Here is a 27,535-nt window from a genome sequence, read left to right on the forward strand (position 1 = left end):
CAGCCCGCTTCGCTCCCCGGCGCCCTGAGCGTCACTGCCCGCGCTGCAGAGCCCCTAGCCCGGCAGGGGCACCGCGTGTTTCTGCGGGGGACCCCTCGGCGCTTCGCGCTGCCGTTACTGCAAATAAACACGCCTTGCTGCTTGGTTTATTTGTTTGCTTTCACACATGCTTTAACGTCCGCGCTGTCCGCGGCCAGGCGGCGGGCCCCGTGTGCACAGCGCCCCCGCGCGGGGCTGCAGGAGCCGCGGCGGACACAGGAGCGGCTGCCCGGGCTCCTCCGCACACCGGGCGGCGACAGCAGCGCCGCCCGCTCCGCCGCGCATCCCAACCGTCCTCCCACCCGCCGGATATGACTCGACGGGAGCAGGAAGTGCGTCACGCGCGCGCGGTGGCGGCCGGGATTTGGCGGGGCCGGTAGCGCGYTCGCGCCTGCTGCCCGCGCGCCGAGGCGCCGCCGCCCGGCCATGCCCGCCGCCATGAGCCCCGCGGCACCCGGCGCGCACGAGGCGCTCGAGGTCGCCGGCCGCATCATCGACCGGCAGATCCAGGACGACCGCTGCTACCCGGACCTGTCCGAGCTGCTGGCGGTGCCGGCGCCCGGTGAGGAGCCCCCCCGCGCCGCGGTGTCCGTCGGGCCGGGGCCTCGGTGGGCGCAGCTCTCCCCGCCCGCAAGGCCCCGGGCAGCGGCCGCCGGCCCCGCCGCCTTAGTGGTGGCCCCGGCCSAGCCCAGCGGGCCCCGATCGGTGGYTCCTGGAGCCACCCGGTGGGGAAGCAATAAGAAAAATCTCCCTTGCACTTCTGTGGGCGCTTTCTGTGCATCCATAGCAGTACGTCTCTCACACACACACAGTTACAATGATTGTGTACATGGGCATGTATACATATATCTCCTTAAGCATTTGTTTTGCTCTCTGTAAAGCACCAAGGTGCTATTTCTTGCTCCATTGGTGCCAACTATCAGGCCAAATAAAGACCCTCTCMCCGGCTACAGGGACCCTAGTGAGTGCGTGGCCAGCAGGGCGCAGGCAGGTATGAACTGGACTGTCAGGGTCTCTGATGGTCCAGGAGCTGCCCTATTAGTATTATGGGCATCTGTGACATAGGATAGTGGCGGGCCATGGTCCATTGAACCTGGRAGCAAAGCTGAGCATTTTCTAGGTGAACGTAGGTGCTCATGGTTTGTTCATGCGGCAGATTAATGCTGGAAAAAAAATGGTATTGGAGAAAAGGTGGTAGAGAATGGGCCAGGGACTATGTGAGTTACTATAAGAATTTGTATGTTGGCTGATCAGCAAGATTAATTATGTCTTGCAATTATCAAAAGCATTCTGTTTTTTAGTTCACACAAAGCATGTTCCTGTAGTCTTTCTAGGATACAAGAAAAGTTTGATGTGAAGTCCAGTAAAACAACTAAAGAATTCAGCCTTGCTGTTGCTCATGAATAAGAAAACTCAGATTTGGGAGTGTTTTGGTCTTTTTTTTTTTGTGTGTGTGTGTGTATTTCTTTTCTGAAAACAGGAGAATTTTAAAATGAGCTAAAAAAAAATTGCTGCAGTACAGCAGCAAGTGTTTCTGTAGAAGTTTGTTCTCATATGGTCTTTATTCAAGACCATATTCTTGAATAGTCTTTAAAAGCTGAATTATTTGTCTAAATTGAGAAATAAGCGTTAGGCTAATTTAGATTTCACATGAAATCTAGGTAAAGTGAGTAGGGAAAAAGATAGGTAAAGATAATGAGTATCTTTGTGTGTGTAGTTTTGTTTTTTTTTTTTTTTTAATCTTCATAGGACATCTCATTTTGCTGCCTTCATTTACAGGTAGTCCAACAGTTTCTGGTATGTCTGATATGGATTATCCTTTGCAAGGACCAGGTTTGCTGTCCATACCTAATCTTCCAGAGATCAGCCCAGTCCGCAGAGTCCCCCTTCCGCCTGAGCTGGTGGAGCAGTTTGGACGTATCCTGATGAAAAATCCTGTGTTGGTTGTGTGTGCAATAAAACTCAAAGTGAACTTCTTTCATAATCCTTTTTCTTGGATCTTTCCCTTGTTCTTCCACAGACGAACCTTGATCTTTCTTGCATTCCCTTTTAAAGACTCCAAGAGGTAACAGGGTCCAGTTATGTAGAGTTGTTTGTGGAATTGGTTCCTATGTAAGGAACTTTGAGTGCTTGTTGTACACAACTTTTAAACTAGATCCTTAAAATAAGATTAAAATCATGAAATATTCAAAAAGAATTTTTGTATTTGTTAACCTACATGCATTTAGTCCTTACATCTGCAGTGCTTCAGATATGCAGTGCAAYTGTATGATGGGAGTATTTCCAGAAATCAGCAGAGCTTGGCTGACCATTGACAGTGACATTTTCATGTGGAACTATGAAGATGGGTATGTACACGAGACATTCCTGGTGGTATAATTACTATTATATCTAATTTAAGTGATTGTAATAGTGGAGATTATTTATTTGTATTACAGTGGTATGCTTTTCAGTACAATATATCTTGTTTTCTTTTAGGTTATGCTAAAATTCTTGAATTATAAATATTTAAGGACTTTCAGGATTTAGTTATACTGTTGCCAAATCACCTAGAGATGGAAGAAAGGCAGATAAATTTACTTGCTTATACTTAAGCAGTATCCTGAAGTTATTGGTGTGTTTCCGCTAAGCTTCTGATTATGCCAAAAAAAGATAGAAAAATTTTATTCTAATAACTCAGCTAAGTAGTTTTAATAAATATGCTGATGCTATGACGTGGTCAGTCATTTCCATAATGCTCAGTAATATGGCCTTGGTCTTTTAACTACATTTTGTAATTACTTTAAAAGTTTTGTGATTGAGGCTAACATACCTAAGACTTCTTCTTAGGAAGCATAAAAAAAACTTATGTCACAAACTTTTCCGATGATAATGATAACCTTATGATTTATAGTTTTGTGTTTCTAAGTTGCTTGTATGATAAGAATTTSATATGAATTGCTTTATAGGTAGTTTTTATATTTCTTAGTTTTAACTTAAGATTGTGCCTCACACAGATCCTCTTCATATGTTTACATTGTGTCCTAGTGTGTTGAATTTCATTCTATTGAACAACACAAAGCTTCATACTTTTAAAGATATTGTACTGGAGGAAGAGGTTTTTATATGTATATRGATAGATAGATAAAATTATTTAAGGAAATTTAATTTGGGTATTTTTGATGAAACGGGTACCATGTAAGTTCCACGTTCTTGATGTTAATTAGTATTGTCTATCCAGATTGGACTATATGAATTAACAGCAACCAAGTATATACAACTGAATTTCGGATTTAAAGTTTAGCAGTTGGAGGTTCCAATGGACTTAAATGGTTGCCTGCATAGTTTTACTGTGAAATTTCTGTCATTCCATTCTGTTGGACTTGCTTTCATTCCAAAGGAGTTAGTATTTTTAGATATTATGTTTAGACAGAAGCTAACTTTGTCATTATGTACTTGAGGTTTTATGCAGCTTTTTCTTGTATGTTTTCAGGGGAGACCTTGCTTATTTTGATGGTCTCAGTGAAACTATTCTTGCAGTGGGCCTTGTGAAGCCAAAAGGAGGTAAGAAATATTTGGCAGCAATTAGAATTATGCACTTACTGATCCTCCTTCATATGTATTTGTATATGTAAAATTGCACATATACGTATATATGTGGTTATATTTTATTTGCAGAACCATTACGAAACTGATKACAAGACAAAAGTAATGTGTAATTTAACAATCCTTATACCATTTTTTTTCCAACCACATTATACTCTTCTGCTCTCAACAAGATTTGCACGTTCAAGGAATCTTTCATGAGATCTTGATTTCTAGTCCTCACAATGCTGTTGTTTATATAACATTGAAGTCAAAGTTGAATTTACCATAGGGTTGAGCATAAAAGAAGCATATTTATAATAAAAATATTATTTATAAGATCTTAAAAGAAAAGATTTATAAGTATTTCATGAATTGGAAGCTGAATTGCTAGTTGTTTTCTAACTCTAGACTTCGCTGGGTCTGTTCCTTCTAAGGAACAGTTATATCCGGTGAATACAGGGAATACATTCATTCAAGTCTGAGAGGTTGACTGCAAACAGGATTTTCTTTTTCCCCCTTCTTTAGGCATCTTCCAGCCTCATGTACGACACTTGCTTGTTCTGGCTACCCCGGTGGATATTGTGATTTTGGGACTCAGTTGTGCTAACATACAAGCAGGTAATTTTCTTTCTCTCCCTCTCTCCCTCTCCTTTTTYCTTTCTTCCCCCTTTTAAGTAAGTTAAAGCTGTAAGGTTGATGTTCTTTGTAGAGCATAAACAAATAAACTCTTACTAATAACTTTAAAAAAGCAAGTCCGTCCCTTGCTAAGTTAAAAATCTTTTTACAGCCAAGGTGAAGGAATTTCTTTTTTATGACACGCAAAGCTACTGATCCTATAGCTCTCAGAGGAGCATTAAACTGTACCATTCACCTGTTTAACACAAAACAGACTTTAGAAGCAGATAGTCCTGTTAATTAAACAGCATATCAGAGAGGGAAGGAAAAGTTAGGTGTTAACTCTAGTAGCAAATGCTGAATGGAGTTCATTAAGCTGGTTGGCATTCATATTCCAGCTGTAAAAATTGAATACCTGATGCTAATTTTTACCAACCTTATATATAGTAAAGAAAATATATAGGCAGCCTCTGTGTGTGTGTGTGTACGTCTACATATATGTATATACACATATATATATTGTGTGTGTGTGTGTTATAGGAGAGAAAATACAGAGGTTTCTTTTTTTTTTTTTTTTTTTCCTTCCCTCTCTTCACTAAAGGTTCTGGAGCCCTCAATGACAGTATGTCTGGTGGAATGCAGCTGCTACCAGACCCTCTCTATTCTCTCCCTACGGATAATGTTTCCATGCTGGCAGTATCATCCACTGATAACGGGCGTATCTTTTTGGCTGGAAAGGATGGCTGTTTATATGAAGTAGCTTACCAGGTGATTATGGGTTCTGTGCACTGGCATTTTTCATAGTTGTGGGATAAAATCAAAATGTCAGTCTTGCCACCTCCTTTCTTTCTTTGTTAACACAAAGTTCTGAGTTCTCAACATTTTATCGCTAAATGAGTTTGAAGACTCAAGCTGACCCTTCTTTCTTTTGCGAGAGTTAATGTTTGTAATACTGTTATTATTTTTCTTTCCTCTAAGTTTTCATTGTTARCGCACTAGCAATGAGGCTTCACTTAGATGTGACCCATTGTGCTAGGTCCCCAGAGAAGGATACTCATGCCCATAACAGGATTAGTTTTAAGAAAACACATCAAACTGTTAAAAAAAAAAAAAAAAAAAAAAAAAAAAAAAAAAAAAAAAAAAGAAAAGGCCAGAAGTGTGTAGACAACATTTTTTTTAAGAGATACTTCATTAACTTGAATATCTAGAGTCTTTTTTTACTGGCATTTATTGAAGTTTATTTATCACATTCTGACTTTGAAGCTCTTAGTCTGAGGCTGTGTTAAACACATTTACGTCAGTGCAACGAGTTGAAAATCCACATTACTATTCCAAACTGACCTCCATAAGTTGTCTTGTATGGTGTTTTCAAAGATGTAATGGAGCTTATTTTAAGAATAACAGTCTGAGTTACTCTAAGTAGTGTTGATAGGTGGATCCTTTTGACAAAGAAAAATGTTAGAATTGATAATACTAAAGAAAGCCAAGACAAACTGTCTCATGCCATAAAATTGGATAGGAGCTTATAAGACAAAGAACCTAGGCAGATGTGTTCAAATCACATGTAACTGAGTATAGACAATTGATGGGAAAAATAAGTGAAAAGTGTATTTTTATTAAGAAGATAGATTATTTAAGATTTTTTAAAAAATAAGTTTTTGTTGGATTTGTTTTGGCTTTCATTTAATTGCAAACAGTTTAGGTAGTTTGCAGAATTTTTCATAGTAGGATTTCAGTAGRGATCCTGATGGTTATTTTTATAAAATACAGGATTGCTTCCTTCAGCAATTTTATTTGATGTCTTCCACATCTTTTTGTGTAAAATTTTACTTTTCATAATCAGCTCTGGTTTTCAAATGGGAAAAAAACCCTTTTTAATTGAAATCAGTGGTGTGTAATTAGTTTTTTGCTTGTTTTCTTACTTTTCCTGGTAACAACTTTTTTTTTTTTTAGTAGAACTACTGGTTCTTCTACTTGTTTTCTTTTAACACTGCATCTATTTTAAATTGTAGGCCGAGGCAGGCTGGTTTAGCCAGCGGTGTAGAAAAATCAATCATTCAAAGGGCACGCTCTCTTTCCTTATTCCTTCAGTGCTGCAGTTCACATTCTCAGAGGATGGTAAGTATTGATGCTAGATTTCTCCAATAATTTAATGTTATACTATCAAGAAGTAAGACTGAATACTTTCCTCTTTATGTGTATTTAGTTGTAGTCAATGGAAGTTGCAGTAGTTGGTGATTCTAAAACTTGGATTGCTTTTTTGTATGTCCAGGTCAGGATATAGATAGCAAAGTCTGGAAAATTTTGTATTTGTGACTAAAATTTTCTATTCTGTAGTACAAGTTTAATATGGGATCATTGCAAAGAGTAAACATTTTTTTAAAAAATCATTTAGTCTTATTTCACTGTTTGGTGATTATTTTTGCTTGAAATGATYGTACTTTTTTTTTGCTAGGGATGGACTACCTTATGTTAATACTCAATTTTATTAATAATTGTTTGAAATTGCTGTTTGAAATCACTTTCTCTTAGGAGTTTGGAGAGTATTCTAGGAAGTGGTTCAGTCAAACTGGAATGTTTGTTAACTTATATTGAATTATATTAAAGGTGTTCTGCCTTAAACTTTTTTCTTAAAATCCAGAGTTGATTTTCTTCTCCCTTTTTTTCTTTTGTCTTTCACAGATCCTGTGGTTCAAATTGCTGTTGATAACTCTCGAAATATCTTATACACCCGGTCAGAAAAAGGAGTGCTACAGGTATGTGACTTCCTCTAGTGATCATTGGCTATGTCACTGCATATATGATTTTACAGTTTTCCTCAGTACCTGGTAAATTTTCTGCAGGTCTATCAGGATATTATTCTACTTTGTCTTTCTCTGTCAAAATGTGTGCTCAAAACCTAAAATACTTTTTGAAAGAGTAACATTTTGATCTTCTTGTCAACTATATGAATACATGAAAATGCAGTAAGAGAGTTTGAGTTGCCTCATGCTAGGCCAGGCTTAATGAATTAAATTACAAAACATTAAGGACTATATTTAAATTGCAGGTTTACGATTTGGGACAAGATGGTCAAGGAATGACTAGGGTTACATCTCTTTCACAAAATGCTGTAGTTTCTGCTGCTGGGAACATTGCCAGGTAAATTGCAACTGCGACAAGAGCCTTACTTTAAGGCCAGTGATTTCACTATATTTTTGAAGAATGTTGTTTGGTCTTGTTTTTGATTTTTTAGAACTATAGATCGTTCAGTATTTAAGCCTATTGTTCAAATAGCAGTGATTGAGAATTCTGAGTCCATAGACTGTCAACTGCTAGCAATCACACATGCAGGTAAGAAAACAATGTTAATTAACTCATTTTTAACTGATAAATACCATCTACATCATTTAGCAAAATGGGCAAAAGTTTTCCTTTTTAGGAAGGAGAGGAAGTTTTAGAAATGTTTTTCATTTGGCTACACTGCCTTTTCTATTCAAAAAACGTTTCATTCTGATATATTGCTTTTTATATGAAACTGTTTTGACATTTGGTTTTAATTTAATCTGATCACACAAATGATGATGCATATTTATTTGATAAGAAAATGAGTAGAAAGTGGCATGATGGAAGTTCTTTAGGAAATCAATCACAGAGCAGAGTTAAAAGCATTTTAATCTGCCTGGCTTTCTAGCAAGAAATGAGGTAGTGTATGTGCAGAATTTATGCCAAGTCTGAAAGCATCACTCTGTTCAAAATACTGATGATCCTGCTAATAATCACAATTTCATTATATTGCATGGAATTTGTGATCTCATTTCTTTTTGTTTAGGTGTCCGACTGTATTTTAGTACTTCTCCATTTAAGCATCCAACAGCTCGTCCCTCCATGCTGACATTGGTTCACGTCCGTTTGCCTCCTGGATTTTCAGCCTCTTCCAATGTAGAGAAACCCTCAAAGGTTCACAGAGCTCTTTATAGCAAAGGTAAGCAGGAAAATCCAGCCGGGATGAGATTTTTCTGTGACAATCGCTGACACTTCTACATCTGGGCACTTGAAGCGATGAAAATGCAAAGAACTAAGCAATACAAAGTGTTAGTGGGAAAATCCTTGAACATGGAAGATTGCTACATTTTTCAGAATTCATTACTTCTGCAAGGTGCGGGATTGAAGCCAAGAACTCTGTGTACTAATTGTCTTTTCTTCCATGTAATTCCTAATCTCCCAGTAAATATATATTTAATGTGTTGCAAATTCACTTTTATTTCCCTATTCATGTACCATAATCCTTCAAAACAAGGGATAGAAGGAAGCTTCGTAAGTATTTAGTGCCTGTGTTTTTTGGTAAGTTAACCAGCTGTGCTGACTCAATTGATTTCAATTAAGTCACCAGATGGTTTCAGCTTTTAGGCAATTCTAACTGTAGGCTGTATTTTTAAAAGTGATGTAGAAATGGGAAAAAAAGCATCTCTTGAGTTGCTGATCCTTCCTTTTCAATCATTTTGGACGACATTTCACATTTCAGTATAAATTTCTACCAGCACTGTGATGACTCTTACAGTTCATGATCACTGTATAAGCAAACAAATCTGCAAGTCTGTTCAGAAATTTTCTTTCATRCTCCTTGTGTGGGAATGAGCATTGCTGGTTATATAGAAAAACTGAAAGAAAGGCTCAAGGCGCCATTGCAGTCTTGATATCTTTTAACTAAGTCTAGAAGGTTGAATTTTTTTTTGTCTCTTTGAAACAAGTGCTGACATAAAAGCCCAAGAGATATTAAATGCTGCTCATGCTACTCAAATATATGATTATAACTTGGAGATGGATTTTTTGATAAGTATGGCATTGATGAATTTATATCTAACGTGTGATTATTGCTCTACTGCAAACTATTGATRTCACAATTCTTATTAGGGGTCCTGCTGATGGCAGCTTCAGAAAATGAGGATAATGATATCCTGTGGTGTATCAATCATGATTCTTTCCCTTTCCAAAAGCCAATGATGGAAACACAGGTACTAAGATAAACATTTATTTGATTTTGATGGAATATAGTTTTGTTTGTTTTTTTTGATAAAATGCATCTTTATGCTTCTTATGTGACTCAGTTTGTAGAAGGCATTTGGAGGTAGTGAGTTGCCTTGTGCATCACTTCCACCGGAGCATTCCCATTCTGAAACAAGCCTGGASTCTTCTGCTGCCATTCAGGACTGATCTGTCAAATTCGGTGTCATTGGAGGAATGTTATAAAGACACTTCATCATTACCTTTTTTAAGGCAGTTGGCCGTAGCTGTTAGCTAAGTTTCCCACCCAAAAAACTGTAACCAATTCTTGAATAATTCTATTTTACAAGTGTACAGTTTTCAGGAACAATACTGAGAACCATATGTCTTGACTTAAGTTATATTTAAAGCTCTGCCGCCAGCTAGGAAAGTTGTCTGAAGTCTCATAATTTAGTTGCAGCATTTTGAGGTTCTTTTAAAAAATAAATCAATTAAAKTGATGAGACCTGGTTATAATGTACCTGGAATATTGTTTGTATTTTGTCAGTCTGGAGAGATTCTACTTTGTAGATTGTTTTACACTGAGATGCAAAGCTCAGTCCCTGCCACCCAGAGGAAGCAAAATATCTAGGTGATTGGTAGTCTTCCCTTAGACAGTATGGGGACTTGCTTGCTGTCCTTTGACGTTCACTGTCTCAAGAATAGTTTGATCCTGTATAATTTTAAGTTTGTGATTAGTAGAAATACATTTTGTCCAGGGTTGTATTTTATTTATCAAAGTTTTGATGACGTCTCTGTCTTGTTCAGATGACTACTCGTGTTGATGGGCATTCTTGGGCTCTTTCTGCTATTGATGACTTTAAAATACAGAAGATTATAACTCCACTAAATAAAGACATTATTCCAATAACTGATTCCCCTGTTGTTGTGCAGCAGCACATGCTGCCACCAAAGAAATTTGTTCTGCTTTCAGCTCAGGTGAGTATTACTGTTTTTAACAGGAAACCAAAGGAGTAAATATAAAGCTATAAGACCGATCCTGTAAATGATTACATTTTAGATACATTTTTATTATTTTCTTCTGAACATAAAAATGAGTGAGAAGACTGCTCAGGAGTACTGGACTAGTACTCAGTTGCAAGTCTATTAAAATCTACTGGGCCAGCTTTTCTTCTGCAGTGCATTGATATTCCTTTCTCCTGGCCTCAGGAGATTGCTGTTTACATGGATGATGTGGGACTTTTTTTTTAGTCTGATTATGCTCATCATTATGTGCAAGTTAGAGGTACAGGTTGCCCAGAAATAGAGCTTGAACAAATATTTATATTTGGCAGTTTTACGTTGAAACGAGAATTTCTTTGTCCTGAAAGAATCCCAGAAGAGTTTCTTGAAAGGTTTTTTTTTTTTTTTTAATTAAAGCTACAATTAATTTAAAAGGAGCAGTAAGGAAGTTACGTATAGGAGCATTTTAGGGCAATTACTGTCTTAACCATGAGATGCTATATAAGTCTTGCAGGAAATAATGTCCTGCAGGAATGCCTCTAGGCTTGTAAGTATGAGGCTTATTTGTGCAAGGCTGATTCTGTAGCAGTGGGATTTGTAAACTACAAAACTTTTCAGGAGACAATTAACCCTGGCATCAGTCTGCATTGGTTTGATGACAAGTGGTTTTTGTTAAAAAAAAATTATCAGGTAAGACATACAGAAGATGACATGAGTGCTGATAGTCTTACCATGAACTTGGTACTAAGTTATTTAAGCTTTTTTCTAGTCATTTCTGAAGATTTGAGACCTATATAGCAAATATACAAAGAGAAGGACTCTGTGTTTATATTGTATGTTTCACCTTAGACTGAGAAAGCGATCTCACTTTCTGTAACAAAACAATTACAATTCTGAGAATACTAAAGATTAACAGTGTGGGCTCTGGGGTAAGGGTTGTTGGTATAGTCAGTATAAGCACAACTTTATTCAAACTTTGTATTTTATATTGCTATTTGTATTACTTTGTTACTTGTAATACAAATTTTACATATTGCTTTTAGGGGAGCTTTATGTTTCATAAACTCAGACCTGTCGATCAGCTGCGGCATCTTCTTGTTAGCAGCATAGGTGGAGATGGAGAAGAAATTGAAAGATTTTTTAAATTGCATCAGGTGAGAATTTTTGAGTTGTCATGAAAAGCAAATATATGTGGCATTGTGACATTAGAGAAAATCCAATCACTTTTCTAAATCAACTCGGGTATTAGCCTTTCCTGTTGCATAGAAGCAGTGTGCATAAAAAAGATTGTGTGATGAGAAATGATGACTTTTTATTGCATCAAAATATGAAAGCAGAATGTCACTTTCCTTTTTTTTTTTTTTTTTTTTTTTATTTCTTTTTTTTCTTTTATGATTTTTTTTTTTTTTTTTTTTTGAGTTTTCTGCCATACTAATTGTAAAATATCCTGCAGGAAGATCAGGCCTGTGCCACCTGCCTTATCTTAGCCTGTTCTAATGCTGCTTGTGATAGAGAGGTATCTGCCTGGGCTACCCGAGCATTCTTCAGGTACATTTCAATTAATTTCTAGGTTGTTCTGAGTACTAAGCTTAAAATCCAGGGTCACCATGGCCAGCAAAGAATTGTTCAGACTTTTTAACTCACCTGGAATAAAACATTGTTTTAAAATTAACATAAATCATTAAACTGTGGAATATMGTTTTGTGCTAAGTAGGGCTTGTCTGCACAGGTATCTGTGTGTAGTGGGGACTTCTGCTTAATTCCCTTGGTGAATGCAAGAGAGAGAAAATGTGATAATTCTGGAGAAATGCATGTTAGCTAAGAGAGATGTAAGGAAGATTTCTAGCTTGTGTAGGAGCTAGTAGGAGAGAGGTGGCTAGAAAGTACTTGTGAGGCATGGAARCATAAGCTTGGGTCACCTCACCTTTTTCCATCTCTCCAAGTTCCTGTACAAGAAAACCTTGAAAAGAAACTAAACATAATTTTGAGAATTGATACAATCTGTTTTCAAAGTCTGAGCACATCGTAATAATTTAAAATATCTATAAAGAGACTTGTTTGATAAGTCACTTGTTTGATAAGCTGTTGATCTAACTTACCTTTGAAATTGTATATTTTAATGCATTACATCTAACACATATTCTATTATTTTTCCYCCTTGTTAAAATGAATGCCAAGTAGTCACAAATGAGAATTTCTGAAAAATTATATTGATTTTTTCCATTCCAAAAGAACCTAGGAATTATAATTAGTTAAAGAAATAAAAGGAATAAATAAAAATTAAATGGGCAGTATATGAATTATGAAGAACTTTTGGTTTTGCATGTGACCTTTAGATATGGCGGAGAAGCACAAATGAGATTTCCATCAGCTCTTCCCCCTCCAAGCAATGTAGGACCTATTCTGGGCTCTCCTGTTCCTGCTGGTGAGTATCAAGAATTTTAAGAAATCACAGAAGGGTTTTTACTGATTTTTGGGTTTAGTGAGAGAATGGTAATAATCTCAAAATATGTCCAGATGTTGCAGATAATCATGTGAAGAAGGTAACCATTTCTTGCTGCCAAAGGCACTTCAGTGAGAGAGCAATTTATCAATACTGTAATTATTGCTTTTTGAGTTGCTTGTTCTGTGACTGTTAACAAAATGCCTTCTTATAGTGTCATTGTTGCACTCCTGTAGATACTGCTGACTTGAAGAAAAGAGAAATTTTGGATCAAGTGGTGAATTAATTCTTTGGACTAGGTTAAGTCATTCTTGCCTTTAAAAGCTCTAGCTCTAACACTTGTTTTCTACTCAGATCATCAGTGCTACATAAAACTAGAACTAGAACCTCATTTTTCTTCTCAGAAATTTTTAGTTTTTAGAGAGGAGGCTTTCCATGTTCTTCAGATCCGCTTAGGTTTTATACAGCCTTTTCCAGTTGCTTCAGAAAGTTGTTCCTTAATGTATATCATTATGGATCTTACTTTTTTTAAAAAAGATATTAGTAATGATGAATTTGGTACTCTGGTTAAATTACTGAATTAAATTTATTTTTTTTAACAAGACTTTTTTATGTTCATTTCTAAGATAATTCACACTAAATTGCTATGTGTCATTAAATTTACATAAGACTTGGGAGAAAACTTGATTGCCTGGAGTGCAAAGAGATTCCTTTTCCGTACTCTTTCTGATGTACATCTAAATTGATGTTGGAGAAATGATCTGAGGTGAAGTCTTGGAAAAGCCTTTGTCCCTCTTTTTTTTTTTTTTTTTAAACTCTTAACTAGTGTTAAAAGCACTATGAGTAGCTATTTTTAATGCACCAGTGGTTTCATTTGCCAAGCGTTATGCTATGGGTTGCTAGCGATGTGAGCAGCAGCTGAGACAAAGCGTGAGAGCATAGAGCTAAGCAGGAGCTGAGGGGAGAGCAGCTCTGGGGAGAACAGGTGGTAGGTACAGAATGAAAGTCATGAGGGAAATGGTAGACAGCCCTGTTGACTCCTTTTAGAAGTATTAGAAGAATATTAGTATAGAATATTAGAATATTATATTATTCTAGAATATTAGAATATTGTTACCTCTTAGTAGAGTTCTTGTTCCTTTGCTGTCACATAGCAAAGCATCCTTGAAACTAAGTGTCATCTGCTTCAGTAGCAGGTCCATATAGAAGAGGGCACCGCTCCGCAGCTCCTTACTCCATTTACTCAAAGAGTAGAGAATTGACAGGTGGAGTTAAGATTCTGATGCTTTGCATGAGCCGTGTGGTGAGCTGAAATGGTGCTATCTGATAGAGTGGTTGTTTAGAACAGATTGAAACTTGGCGTGCGAAGCTACCTTATGTGTTGTAATGTAAGGTCAGGCACTGTGGACTTAGTCTGCTCCTCTGTATTTACCATCAAAAGTCTAATCATGCATCTGCATGCTGCTTTTCTGTAAGACTGTGCTTTGTTTGGCATATAGGAGAATGCCTTGGGAATGAATTGGACCTGTTTAGTTTGCAGCACGTATGGTTTAAAAAAAAATAAAAAAAGAACTGTAGTGAATTAGGCAGGAAGGTCTAATTCTTTCACACATGACAGTTTTTCAGAAGGGCAGTTTTCCTGCCCTTGTCATGATTTGCAAAGCAAGTTACTGAATGAGGCACATGGACAGATTTGTATGTCACCATGTGTCTTTATTATATTTAGAGGTCTTAATTGAGGTATTCATCCTGAGTTTATAGAAGGGCTGAATATTTGCAGCTGAATCTGAGGTTGTGGACGTTTCTTTTCTGGACTCCGTTGGGGGACAAACAGTCTTTAGATGTCTCAGACTGAACAACCCAAGTGAGCAGTGTTGCTGTCCAGCTGCCCCATGTAAAAATGTGAGCAGTGATGCCACTTTGTTTAAATCATATATTTCAAAGGTAAAGGCTGTTTTCTTTGGAAACATCTAAGGACTGTGTGGTTTGGGAGCAGGTGCCCATACCAGGAAGAGAAAGAAAGGAAGGAAGGAAGATGTGGGCAGTATTATATTCAGTTTAGAGTTTGGGTAGGCATAGTGTGAAAACAAAGGTGTTTAATAACTACTTTTGTCATATATATTTGTCTCGCTTAAGATATGTTGCATCCTGCAGAAATTAGTGCAATTTTATATCAGCTTTAATTAAAAGCCATTAGAATGGCTTTGCAAAATGGTCCTACTTACTAAATTCTGTGTCTTTTAACCTGAAGGTACATAATTTGACAACTGCACTGCTTCTGCACAAAGGTTTTAGGGGTTGTGAGGTTTGAGTTTTTTGTTTTATTTTCTTCTGTTTTTCTTTTTTAAAAGAAGTTTACAATTTTTTCTTTGCTTTTTAGGTTCCCCCTTGACTGTTGATAGTCCATATCCTAATCCTAGCTTTTTGACAACACCCGGACAAGGTAACTACTACTTCTCCTCTGCTGGAGCAATGCAGAATTTGCTCAGATAGGCTTTTTTATTTGCATCCAAAGTAATCAGAGTAATATTTGTCTTCCATTATCCTAGGTTTACAGCCTCCTAGTATGTCAACCCCCATGTTTCCRTCTGGAAATTCCATGTCTCACCCTGGAACGTCCATTAGTGGTATGATGGGTCCAGAGATAGTATTTTCTGGAAGGCACAATGGCATCTGCATTTACTTTGCCCGGATTATAGGGTGAGCTGTTCATATGCAAGAGACTCCATCATTCAATTAGCTTCATAAAATTCATCTGTAAGCGTGAATGGAAGAAAAGCTATCTTAATAATGCTTGAAAATGAGTTTAATAAAGTGCATTTCCTTTCTTTTGAGTTGATTCATTAAGTACCTGTTGAGCTAATACCTCCACTTTGTAATTCTACTAATACTACATACTGTGAGTAGGTAGAATAGGAAAGTTGCTTAAAAATTGATCTTATGTCTACATTAGACAACTCCAAAAACTACTTTTTTATTTCAGTTCTGTGAAAAGTTCGTTGTTTCCAGTTCCTGTTCCTATTAGTTGAAACAAAACTGCAGAAGGACTTAGTCAAAATCCTATTTTAAAAGACATTTCAGTTAAGGAACTTTGAATAATGCGTTCAGGTCAGAGCAATGAAGTCAGACTGAAAAAGATTTGTTATTTTGCTCTTGGGTCATGCTTTAATAAACATTCCAATCAAGGACAAGTTCTGTGTATGCTGGTTGGCTCTCTGTATCCTGTATGAAAAATAAATAGTTGTTTTGAATTTTTTTGCCTACATTATAGTATGGGAAATGAATACTGACCCATGTATAATATATTTGAGAGTATCAAACATGGTGTGTTTAAAGTTCTAAATTTGAAACTTTGTTAATATTGTATACTTGTACTATTCAGAAGTATATCATGCTAATATTTCAAGATTTTTTTGAAGAATTGATTTTTTTGTCTAAATTAAATCTCTATGCTACAGATGTTGAAGCCTCCCCCATTTTTTTTCCCTAGTAAATTGTGTGTAAAAGACTTGAAAAAATACTACCTTACTCTATTTGACTAGTAACACCCGTACTGTTTTCTGTTACAGAAATATTTGGGATGGCAGCATAGTTGTGGAGAGAGTTTTCAAAAGTGGCAATCGAGAAGTTGTCGCAGTAAGTAAAAGTTATTTTGTTTGTTCATTTATTTTTATTTCTGTGTTCCTCTCAATCCCTGTTACACCGTTACACCATTAACAGCTTAAAACTGTAACCTTTCTATGAGGATGTTGCTTTTGGTTGCAGGTAGAAAGCAGTGTTCCATCCCATGTGCTGGAATGTATACTACAAGAACTGAAAGGTTTACAAGAATTTCTGGATAGAAATTCACAGTTTGCTACAGTAGGAGCTCTTGGAAACCCAAGGTATTATTGACTGTATTAAATTTGCAAGTGATGCTTAATGTTATTTTTTTTTTTTAAAGGAAAAAAAATGCTATGTATATCAGTGTTCACTGAATTGCAGTATAYGTGTGATCTCCAGCTTGAACTGTTCGGCTGCTAAAACTGAGTTGTTAAACTTAACTTTTAGAATATTCAGTATTTTTAATCATATTTCTCTGTTCTGGAGCTACAGTTTCAGCACACCAGCTAATCTGCAGCAGAGGCTGCTGGGTTTCATGCGACCTGATGGTGGAAGTTCTCAGCAAGTGCAACAGGAGCTACAGAGGAAATTTCATGGTATGCAAGTACCTTTGAACAGGAAGTACCAGGGAATGCTACATGCAGGTGTACAATTCCCTCCCTTTTCCTATTAAAACTCTAAATGATAAAAAATTAGCATTTGTTAAAATGCTATAGTCAGGAAATAGTTCTGCAGAAAGAGCACTGCAGATTGGAAAGGGCTCCTCCTGTGTTGCATAGTTAGAAATGTTGACAAATAAAAGTTAACATGGCACCTCAAAAATCACCAAGTTCATATCTATTTATATTTAACAGTAAGTAACACTATGTTGAGCATGTCAAATACGAAGTTAATCATTGGCAACCTCTTTTATTTTTCCAGCTGAAGCACAACTAACTGAGAAGACGTCGCTTCAAGGCATCCAGCAGCTTGTTCGCAAAACATGCCAGGCTTTAGCTCTGTGGAAACTGCTGTGTGAGCACCAGTTCAATGTTGTTGTAGGTGAGCTTCAGAAGGTACGGCACGGAGCATCTCTTTTATGTTTATTCTTTAGGTCTGAATTTCTTTTGCTGCTTAAATATTTTCAGGGGCATGTAAGTTAAATTCTCTGAGAAGCATGTTAAGAACTTTAAACAGATCTATACAGATTTTTTGTCAGGTTAAATGTATTTGTTTCTCAGAGACTAACACATAATGTTGATGTCACCCAATTTTAACAAGTTGGAAATATCGCTGATGATAGATTTAATCCTACTGACAGCTAATAATTAGTTTGTTTTATAAATTATTATGTTTTGTATCATTTTAAGCACATTCTGCTATGTGTGTATGGGGAAGAGTGCAATATCATCCAACCTAGAGGAATTCACTCTTCTCCTTAGCGTTTGTAAAGATTTTACTAGTGGAAAGCAATTGTACAGTGACTTCAAATCCTTGCACTTTTGCATAAGCAGCAGACCAGAATGTCAGTAAGGAAACTTAAAAAACTATGGGTGCTACTGCTATCTACCCTCTGCTAACACTGGATTAGCAGACAATCTCAGAAGAATCGGTCAATTTGAATAATGGGCATTTTGGAGGAGAGGAGAAATGATTACTTAAAATATTGTATTTCTTACTGCTAGAAAGAGCAATTCTTTTACTTCATAAATGCACATAAGTTGGATCTCTCACCCCCACTTTGGGTCATTTCTAACAGGCAGCTTTTCTCATGACAACAGCTGACCATCTGTTTAAGGAATAAAATCCTTTCCTGTCATTTCAGTAATTGTAGGGGGTTTTTAATATTTTCATGCTGGTCCTTCTTTCATAGGCACTATGGGCAACTCCATGTGAACTAATAATCCTAATAGTCAAGAAAAAATGAATAGCCTTCAATGCAGCATAACATAAAATAGCAGAAGAGCTGAAACATGATAAACTTCGAAATCCACTCTTTTTCTGTATCTGTCTTGTGCTCACATGTAGCTATACTTGGACTGTTTCTATTATTGTAAAATCATTATGTCATATTTTTTAATCTATTCATCCTGACAGTGCCCTGTGAAGTAGGGAGGAACTACTAATTCCATTTTTATGTATGAGGAACAGAAGTGAAAGTGACTCCTAGAGAAGATCGCTGAGAAAATTGCAGAGTTCTCATTGACCTTTGGTTTCCCGGGGTCTAGTGCCTTAACTGATAGGTCATTCTTCTCTAATATTTTCCATTTTGCTATTTAATATGTCTTTAAAGTAATGTATTTCTCTGTTGTGTGTTTCAGTCATTGACACGTGGTAAGTTTTATTTAAACAGTGAACTTTGCTGTAACGTTTTAGCTTTCCCAATAAAATTACAACTAATAAAAACCATTGTAAACTAATGAAATTTTGTCTGCCCTTAGGAATTCCAAGAACACCTGAAGATTACTGCTTTCAAAGACCTAGTAATTAGAGACCGGGAGTTGACTGGAGCACTCATTGGTTCCCTTATAAGCTGTTATATCAGAGATAATGCTGCTGTGGATGGCATCAGTGCCCATTTGCAAGATATTTGCCCTCTTCTCTATAGCACTGATGATGCTGTCTGTTCCAAGGTAACAACACTTGCAGAGTTTACAGTGTCAAAATACAGCATTAGGACGTGTTCAKATGAGATAACAGGCAGCCTGCAGATCACTTCTCAAGCAATCTCAGGAGCACAGGAACTGATGAATGCCGCTCTGCTACATATATGTGCCTTGTAGTTRGTCAATGCTGCAAATGTGAGCCCTGATTTGTGGCTTTTGGAGTATTCCTGAAGTATCTATCTCTAATGTGATATCTATAAAACACTCTGTCTTCCTGATGATGATAAAATGTGGTTTCAATACAGCCTTTCCTCAGCATGGTCTCCTGTTTTCTACCTAGTGCCTGTTTTCATGGAACTTGCAAGAACATGTCTCTCTTCTAGATCTTCACTCTTTGAGAGTGCTCAGATACATTTAACAAAATTATTGGGAATGGGGAAGGAGATGGGGAAAAGACAAATGTGTGCTGTTTGATTGTCTAAACCTTGTTTTCACAGGAATCCAAGCTAGAAAGCCCTTCTCTCTCCTGCAGTTTGAGTCTTTCTGCTGAAAATGACACGACAGTGTTTTTTGAGATGATGATGTTTGTAGGTTTTCAGCTTTGAAGTTTGTGAGATGAGTTGTTATGCAGCTGTATTCATGACCTGTTCATGCTGCATCCATGTCAATGATTTCTGTTTCCTTTGGGTTGTTTTTAGGCAAATGAGCTGCTTCAGCGGTCTCGACAGGCTCAGAGTAAAGCGGAAAAAGAGAAGATGCTGAGAGAGTCACTTAAGGAGTACCAAAAGATCAGCAACCAGTTAGACCTTGCTAATGTTTGTGCACAATACAGGCAAGGTAAGACACCATCAGTGCTTGTGTTTTGCTAAATAGTTTCTGTGGTAATCCTTTAGTGTCATCTTAGTTCTTTCCTGTTCTCTTTTTTGTTTGTATTTGGGTATTTTTTTGGTTATTATGTTTTAGTTTCATTTACTTTCAGTTCATTTTTTTCGTTCATGAAAAAATTCAGCTAATTTTTTCTTAATTATTCTCAATAACTCTGGCTATTGATAGTAAAGTAAAATGCACTTTTCTTATATTCTTATCCCCTTTATACATTGTAGCATCCATTTGTTTCAGGTATGTAGTAAAAACATGTTTAGCAAAACACTTGAGCTGCATGCAAGCAGAGAGTAGATATCTGTGCTTTTGCAGATAAGATTTTTGTACCACATGTGCTGTTTCAGAGATAGTTCTGATTCACTGTTCTGTGTGGAAGAAGCTAGTGTATGTTTTAACTGTAGATAAAACTGTTGTATCAGTCAAGATTTCAGCCTCTGTTCTTCAAATAATGTAACTTCAGAGTTAACCATACAGGCTAGTCACAGGTGTAAATCTTCACAAGATGCAGACCAGAAGAAGTGCTGTTCATTTTCCATGCTAGCATGGGAAGTATTTGATTTCACTTACTATTTTGTTATAGATTCAATACAATAATGAACCATGTTATTTTTTGCTATTTCTAGTGCGTTTCTATGAGGGAGTAGTGGAACTCTGTCTTACTGCAGCTGAGAAAAAAGATCCCCAAGGTCTTGGCCTGCATTTCCACAAAAATGGAGAACCAGAAGAGGATGTTGTTGGATTCCAAGCTTTTCAAGAGAGGCAAGTTTTCAGAATCCTTGATAGCATTACTTAAACAAACTGGAAAAGTAGCTCTTTTACAGAAGRTAGATGCTTTTCCCCAATGTGAGGGACCACAGTCCTTGGTTATCATCAAGTCCATTGGTTATCTGTGCAAGCTTAATTTGCAAGAAAGCATAAACTGATATTAGGATTACAGATGCAGAAATTATGATCTGAACGTTGCAAAAATAGAATCAGTTTAATTTTGTAAGTAAACTCTGCAAAAAGAAAATTTCCCATAGACTTTTAAACCTCCTCAACTGTATGGAAAGAAAAAATAATTTGATAGGTATTGAATTACATAAAATATACTTAAGAAATATTTCTCAGAAAAATGGTCTGGAACAAGCTAGAGAGTATGATTYAATGATTTATGAGAGTATGATAATGATTTATGTTTCTTTTATTTAGTACCTGTGTTTATAAAGCATTCACTAACAAAATTTGACAGAAGTATTTTATACGTGGTTGCGATGTAAATTTTGAGCTTTTATTCTCTTTTGCATTTATTTGCAGACTAAACAGCTACAAGTGTATCACTGACACCCTCCAGGAGTTAGTGAATCAGAGTAAAGCTGCTCCTCAGTCTCCCAGTGTGCCAAAAAAGCCGGGTCCTCCAGTGCTTTCTTCTGACCCCAACATGTTAAGTAATGAAGAAGCGGGACACCATGTAAGAAACTTGCAAAGAAAACCCTCTGACTGTACTCCAAAAAATGTTGTGATTTGCAGGCTGTGGAACTTAGTATTAAAAAAAAATAAGGATATAAATTGATGAAGAGTTGATGAAGGTCAAGACTTGGCATAAATTGGTATTTGTATATAAGGAGTATTCATAAAAATGATGATATGCACATAAATAACATGTGAATATAAGTATTGTTAAATACATATTCAATGCTTGGTGTCCATAGAAAGGGGCCCATTTCTGGTGTAACAGCTTTGACTTTTCTTCCCTTAGTTTGAACAAATGCTAAAGCTGGCTCAACGCTCGACGGATGAACTGTTTAGTACTGCACTTTACAACTGGCTAATACAAGTTGATTTGGCTGACAAGCTCCTACAGGTGAGGTCCTGCCTTGAGGTAGTATTTGCTACTCAAGGAAATAATTTCTTGGATGCTTTCATTGGTTTAGAAAGGCATTGGTTTAGAAACTGGTTTTAGAAAACAACTATGTTTTAAAAAGGAGGAGTGAGCAAGAAGATAAACGTTTTTTGTATAACCTTTGCAGGTGACTTCTCCTTTTTTGGAACCCTACCTTGTGCGGATGACAAAGAGCGACCAGAACAAAGTTCGTTACATGGATTTACTATGGAGATACTTTGAAAAGAACAGAAATTTTAGTAATGCAGCCAGAGTCTTGGCTAAATTGGCTGACTTGCATAGGTATGGATCATGTGGTATTTATTACTCATATTGAGGTAATGGAAAATGAAAGAAAATTAAATGCTAATGGATTTTAAGAAAAGACAAGGATAAAGAGCAAGGACAAGAAATGACCACTGCCCGAGCACCCTTTCTAAAAGATTTTTAAGTGAATATAGCATGTTAGCTTTCAGAGTATGACTAATCAAATAATTTTACAAGTGTCAATTTAACACATCACATATTTCTTCTGCAGCACAGAAATTTCGCTTCAGCAGCGTCTTGAATACATCGCACGTGCCATTTTGAGTGCCAAGAGTTCCACAGCCATATCCTCTATAGCTGCAGATGGTGAATTCCTACATGAACTAGAAGAGAAGATGGAAGTAAGAACAAATATTTACTTAAACTGTAGTGCAAATATATATTAGTCTCACTGGAATATGGCATCTTTATTACAACTGTTGAGAAACAGGCTTCTGTACCTTGTTCCTAAGGTGGTGAAATATGCAGTTGATAAAAGTCTCTGAGATGTGATAAAGCAACTTTTCTGCATCTCATTATGTTGAAGTTAAACTTTAATTAAATTAATCCAATCTTGAAATGTTGTTTTAAACCAGGTTGCAAGGATCCAGCTTCAAATACAAGAAACATTACAGCGACAGTATTCCCACCATTCTTCAGTGCAAGATGCAATTTCTCAGCTTGATGCAGAGCTGATGGATATAACCAAGGTGGTTAGAAATTTCTCTGTATTAAATACGAATTTATCATGTGTTTGGGGGCAGGGGATGGAAGCTTTGCAAACATCTTCTTTATGAAGTTAGTGGCTAGTTTTGTGTTTTAGTGGCATGTTGTGTTTAAAAAAACCCTGCCAGTCTTGATTAGAACTTCATATAAAGTAGGGGTTGTATTCAAGATATGAATCAATAAAAACGATTTCCATGTAGTATTTGCACGTTTAGTCTGGTGAATACCATACAAAATAAAATTTACTTTTAAAAAATTCTACCTAATTCAAAATTTCTTCTTAAATTCAAATCTAATCACTTTTCTTACAGCTCTATGGAGAATTTGCTGATCCTTTTAAGCTCTCGGAGTGTAAGCTTGCAATTATACATTGTGCAGGACATTCTGATCCTATCCTGGTGCAAACTCTCTGGCAAGAAATCATTGAAAAAGGTAGGTCTTAATGGACAAGGAATGGTGCAAGCTATAAGGATAGGAAAAGGTTTTCATTAAAGATTGATTTAAGATTGATTGTGTTGTGTCAGTGCTATCTTAGCCAGATGAGATGTACCTTGAAATTCTGTAATATATTCAGTAAACCTGCTTCATTATTATTAATGAATGTTTCTAATAGGGAATTTGATGCCTAAAGTTTAGAAAAGTATGTTATTTGTACAGATATGTTAGAGCATGCATTAGGAAATTCTGTTAAAAATGTTAGATCTATCTTGATGAACACTAAAGAGTCTTAGGGAATTTAACAGTTTCGTAGTGTTGTCAGCTTGACAGCTATTTTGTTCACCTACAGTAAAAGGGAAAGTACTGGGCACAACTGTACAAACCTAGTCTCTTAGCTCTGCTAGTCTACCTGTACTATGAGTAGGTAATTCTTTTTTTTTTTTTTTTTTTTTCCCCCTAGTTTTTCTTGGGTTTTCTGCTGGAGGGTGTGAGTGTGCAAGCAGTTGTGCTGTGATTTGAGGGACAAGCTACGTGGTAGTGTGGTTTGGGTTCATGGCTAAAACAAGTTTGCTTGTTTTAACAGCCTTGCATAGACCTTAAAGGAAATGAAAATCTGTGCATAGACATGAATTCATGTTGGAAAAAAATGTAATTTCACTTCCACATGATGACCTTGCATCAACAGAATAGCATAAGATTTCTCTTAAGGTGCTAGGGATAAATATACATAACAGTGTGTGTAACTCTGTTTTTTGGTCTTGTTTTGTTTTTGTCTCTCTGCTTAGTAACTTCTTTTCTCTTTCAGAATTGAGTGACAGCGTGTCTCTGAGCCCTGCTGACAGAATGCAAGCGCTTAGTCTAAAAATGGTGTTGCTTGGAAAGATATATGCTAGCACACCTCGCTATTTTCCTTTAGGCAAGTGGTTTAGCACTGTACAGTGAATAAGTATGTATCTGTACATACATACGTGTACACCATGTGGCTTTCTAGCCCCTTAAAAAAGGTTCCAGTCTAAGATATATTTCTCCCTTTATCTCTAAAAGGAAAGAATATTAATAACTATTTCCATCGGTGCTTGGCACATAATTACTTTAGCTGGAGTAACAAATTCTTTCAGCCGTTGTCAGCAGTGAGAAAGTTATTCCTGAGAGTGGCTGTCTGATGCTGCTCTTTTTTGTAAAAGAAATTAAAAATAAGCGTATTTTGATATATTCTCACTGTTACAGTGACTTTGGGAAGGGACTGAAGACAGGGAGGTTGGGGTGGGAGTATGTGGAAAGAGTCTACAAAAACGTTTTTTACAAGTGCAGTTTTTCTAGCATTTTTCTAAGGATTTATCCAGAAATTGTCATTTTCCATGGAGATGGCAAGTAAATGAGTCTTAGAACAGTTGCTTTTGTGTAGTTGTACAGATGACAGAGAGTAGTCATGTGTGCATGTATATCAAAGTGCAAATTAAAAATATATACTTAGACCTGCTTACAATAAGCTTTGTCAGCCACCTTCAGCTGCTGTCTCCTGCTGAATTAGCAACTGAAACCTACAAGGTTGGATTTATAAAGGAGGAGTCCAGGCATCTCTGGATCCTTCTGGAGCTTTTTTTTTGCTTTTCATATATATAATTTCTCTCTACTCATATATTCTGAAAACTTGTTTTTATGTAAAAATATGGGAAAAGTCATTTTAGAGTATTAGATGCCTTGTACAGTGCTTAAGTACTGCTACTGATGTGAACTCGATAAAGATGCACTGGTCTTGCAGACAGAGAGCGCTGGTCTGGCAAGTGACATGTGTGTGTTGTTTTGTGACTGCTAAAACGGAAGAGGTTAATGAACTTTCCTTACCAAGGTAGCAAAAGGGCTGAGTGTGGCTATGCGTCTCTCATACATTGCTATAACTTAAAACCATTTCTGGAGGTAGCTACGTTTTATCTGTTTCAAAGGTGAAAAGGTGCCAAATGTATGAAGGACAGTTAATATTTGTTCTGTCTGTTTTTTTCCTTCCAGACTTTATAGTGCAGTTTCTGGAGCAGCAAGTTTGCACTTTGAACTGGGATGTAGGATTTGTAACATACACCATGCAGGAAATTGGAGTGCCGTTGCAAAGACTGCTTGAAGTCTATGATCAGTTGTTTAAAGCACGGGTAAGGAAAATAACTACAAAGAAAAAATTAATTTGCATCTACCATCGAAGTCTTAATTTGGAAGGAAACAATGTGATATGTCCAAGTATGAACTTCAGAGCTTTCATTGTACTCACAAATAAGGGTTGGGGGTTTTTTTCCTGTTTTAATTTTTCGCTTTACTCTTAAAATATGTGAGAGAGATTCTAAATTTTGGTGATTCTATTACTTTGCCTAAAGCCAGTTTCTTCCCTTTCATTACAGTTAGGATTAAGCAAATGTATGAATTTTGCTTCTTTCCCATTCATGATAATAATTGTTAAATTACTGCATCTTCTGTAATCTATTGATGTAGTTGTCATGAAGAATAAGAATTCATATTTTTAACTTTTTGGTATGTAGAATATTCCTTCTGAATTAAACAGAGAGCTGAACTTTTTTTTTTTCCATCCAGATTCCTTATGGCATATTTAGAATTTCACAAAGTCTATTCCTTGAGAGGCTGTTAGGCAATGGAAAACTGAGCTAAATTCATGTATCTTTTAGCACTTAGAGCTAAGGTGTAGATATGAAGATAGAATTCCTACTTCTATTATTTTTTTTCTTACAATGAGCAAGTAATTACCAGAGCATGCAATTTGTATGTGGCTGTCAACATATTTATTTCTGAATTATCTCCTTAAAATGCAGCTCTTTAACATGTTTGAATCTCTCTCACTCACTCTCTCTTTTTTTAGGACCCATATTGGAACAGAATGAAAAAGCCTTTACATCTTTTGGAGTGTATTCATGTATTGTTATCAGGATATGTACATGATCCAAGCAGGGTACTTCACTTTGAGAGGTAACTGTAGCCTAGTGAAAGATACTGTAAAATATATATGTGTCCTAAAAGAGTGCACTTCCACAACAGCCAAATTTGTTTTATTTTGTATGAGTTTAAGATTTCTTTCCAATAAGTGGTTATTGAGACTTCTCAATCTAACACCAGGTGTTAATTCCAGTGATTTATTTTGTATGAGAGGTCATATTGTTAGCAGTAAAATTAATTCTCTAGTCTTCAGATAAGCATGGAGAATCAGTGAGTCCTTCTTATAATCAGCTTCTAAGAACTTAAGTCAATGATGTTTAATAGTTAATTTGCCAAGTAAATATTTCACTTTGCTCTACCTTGTTTACTTAATGATTCAATTTTCCTATTATGTCTCAGTCACAGTATTAGATTTTAAAAAATTCTAATTTTCTAATGAACTGTAATACAGATGTGTTGTGCACAGATATTTTATTTCTTTAAAATTCAAGGGTTGCTCATTTCTCTTTTTAGATGGATTTTAATATACAGAAACAAAAAGGAGTTTCTTAGTGTTTTTTTTTTTTTTTTTTTTTTCCTTTACAGGCGACGATTCACAAATGTCTGTTTGGATGCTGTTAGTTGCTACCTGGTTGAGCTTCAGTCTATGAGCCCTACACTAATGGTGCAGACAACTGTTGGGAATTTTAAATCACTACAGGCTAAATTAGAACGTCTTCACTGATTAACTAAGACATTAAAAGAACCGTTAGCCCAGATAAAATGAACTATAAAATAGGTGTTCAGATGGTGTCTGCACTGGATGTCTGGAAGAACAAATACTCAGAAGGAAAATCTGAGAAAGTTTTATCTCCTGCTGCAACTATTGATTGTGTGGCCTGTATCCCTGCTAATCTAAAGGTATCTACAAATTGTAGAATGTAAATGTGACAAATCGAGTTTCTTTTGCTACCACCAAATTTTTTAACAATAGAAAACTTTTTTTATACTGTTGAAATAAAATACAATGTATGATCTTTCCCTTGAAGATTAAAATTATTTGGAAAATATTTTTCTTTTTCTTTACTTAACATAAAGCAGTGGAGAAAAGTAAGATGTAAAATCTACTTTATTGGTGTTTTACAAGTGTAAAAACAAGAAATCAGAACTGCAGGAGCCAAGAAGATGATAAAAGCACATGGTGGAAGAGAGTCAGGTTGTAAACCCAGTCATGTCAGGGACTAGTGATTTTATTTTAACTCTGCCTGTGCATGAGCTTATTGGCATATCTTTCAATAAAGAAGTAATAGTTATGAAACAGTCATTTCTATAAATTGTGGGTGACATTACAGAAACTAGCAACTTAATATTGTTCTTTCATTTGCAATACAAATTAAAAATTCATCAAACTGTTTTTCCCTCTTCCATTTCAATAAAGGGAGTGTATCTGTTATCTCAATCTAAAGAAGACAAAAGAAACAACTTTGGTCTAGTTTTGTTATGCACACAAGCACTAACTTGGATATATTCCTTAAAATGGGCAAAACCTATACATTTTTCTATCAACATGCT

The 27,535-nt window shown here is 36.4% G+C and overlaps 1 protein-coding gene across 2 annotated transcripts; it reads left to right on the forward strand.

The window, feature by feature from the left end:
• The first annotated feature begins 518 nt into the window (after positions 1-518).
• NUP155 (nucleoporin 155) lies at positions 519-26,938 on the forward strand. 2 transcript variants are annotated; one of them, XM_026037910.1, is made up of 35 exons: positions 519-601; positions 1,819-1,956; positions 2,291-2,387; positions 3,512-3,582; positions 4,132-4,224; positions 4,823-4,989; positions 6,234-6,339; positions 6,904-6,977; positions 7,271-7,362; positions 7,457-7,554; positions 8,033-8,185; positions 9,115-9,215; positions 10,012-10,182; positions 11,250-11,360; positions 11,660-11,754; positions 12,543-12,631; positions 15,030-15,092; positions 15,199-15,349; positions 16,219-16,285; positions 16,415-16,533; positions 16,739-16,848; positions 17,174-17,307; positions 18,673-18,864; positions 19,536-19,674; positions 20,343-20,478; positions 21,016-21,169; positions 21,458-21,562; positions 21,729-21,883; positions 22,119-22,248; positions 22,483-22,596; positions 22,924-23,044; positions 23,856-23,966; positions 25,058-25,194; positions 25,911-26,017; positions 26,570-26,938. In XM_026037910.1, exons 2-35 carry the CDS (start codon positions 1,839-1,841, stop codon positions 26,706-26,708), a joined length of 4,020 nt encoding a protein of 1,339 aa, XP_025893695.1. In that variant the 5' UTR covers positions 519-601; positions 1,819-1,838; the 3' UTR covers positions 26,709-26,938. The 2 variants fall into 2 exon arrangements, with proteins under 2 accessions (XP_025893695.1, XP_025893705.1); XM_026037920.1 differs by having other exon boundaries at positions 16,745-16,848.
• The last annotated feature ends 597 nt before the right edge of the window (positions 26,939-27,535 follow it).

This window comes from Nothoprocta perdicaria, unplaced genomic scaffold (genome assembly GCF_003342845.1).
Source record: "Nothoprocta perdicaria isolate Ctin4 unplaced genomic scaffold, notPer1 scaffold_1, whole genome shotgun sequence".
NCBI classification, from domain to species: Eukaryota; Metazoa; Chordata; class Aves; order Tinamiformes; family Tinamidae; genus Nothoprocta; species Nothoprocta perdicaria.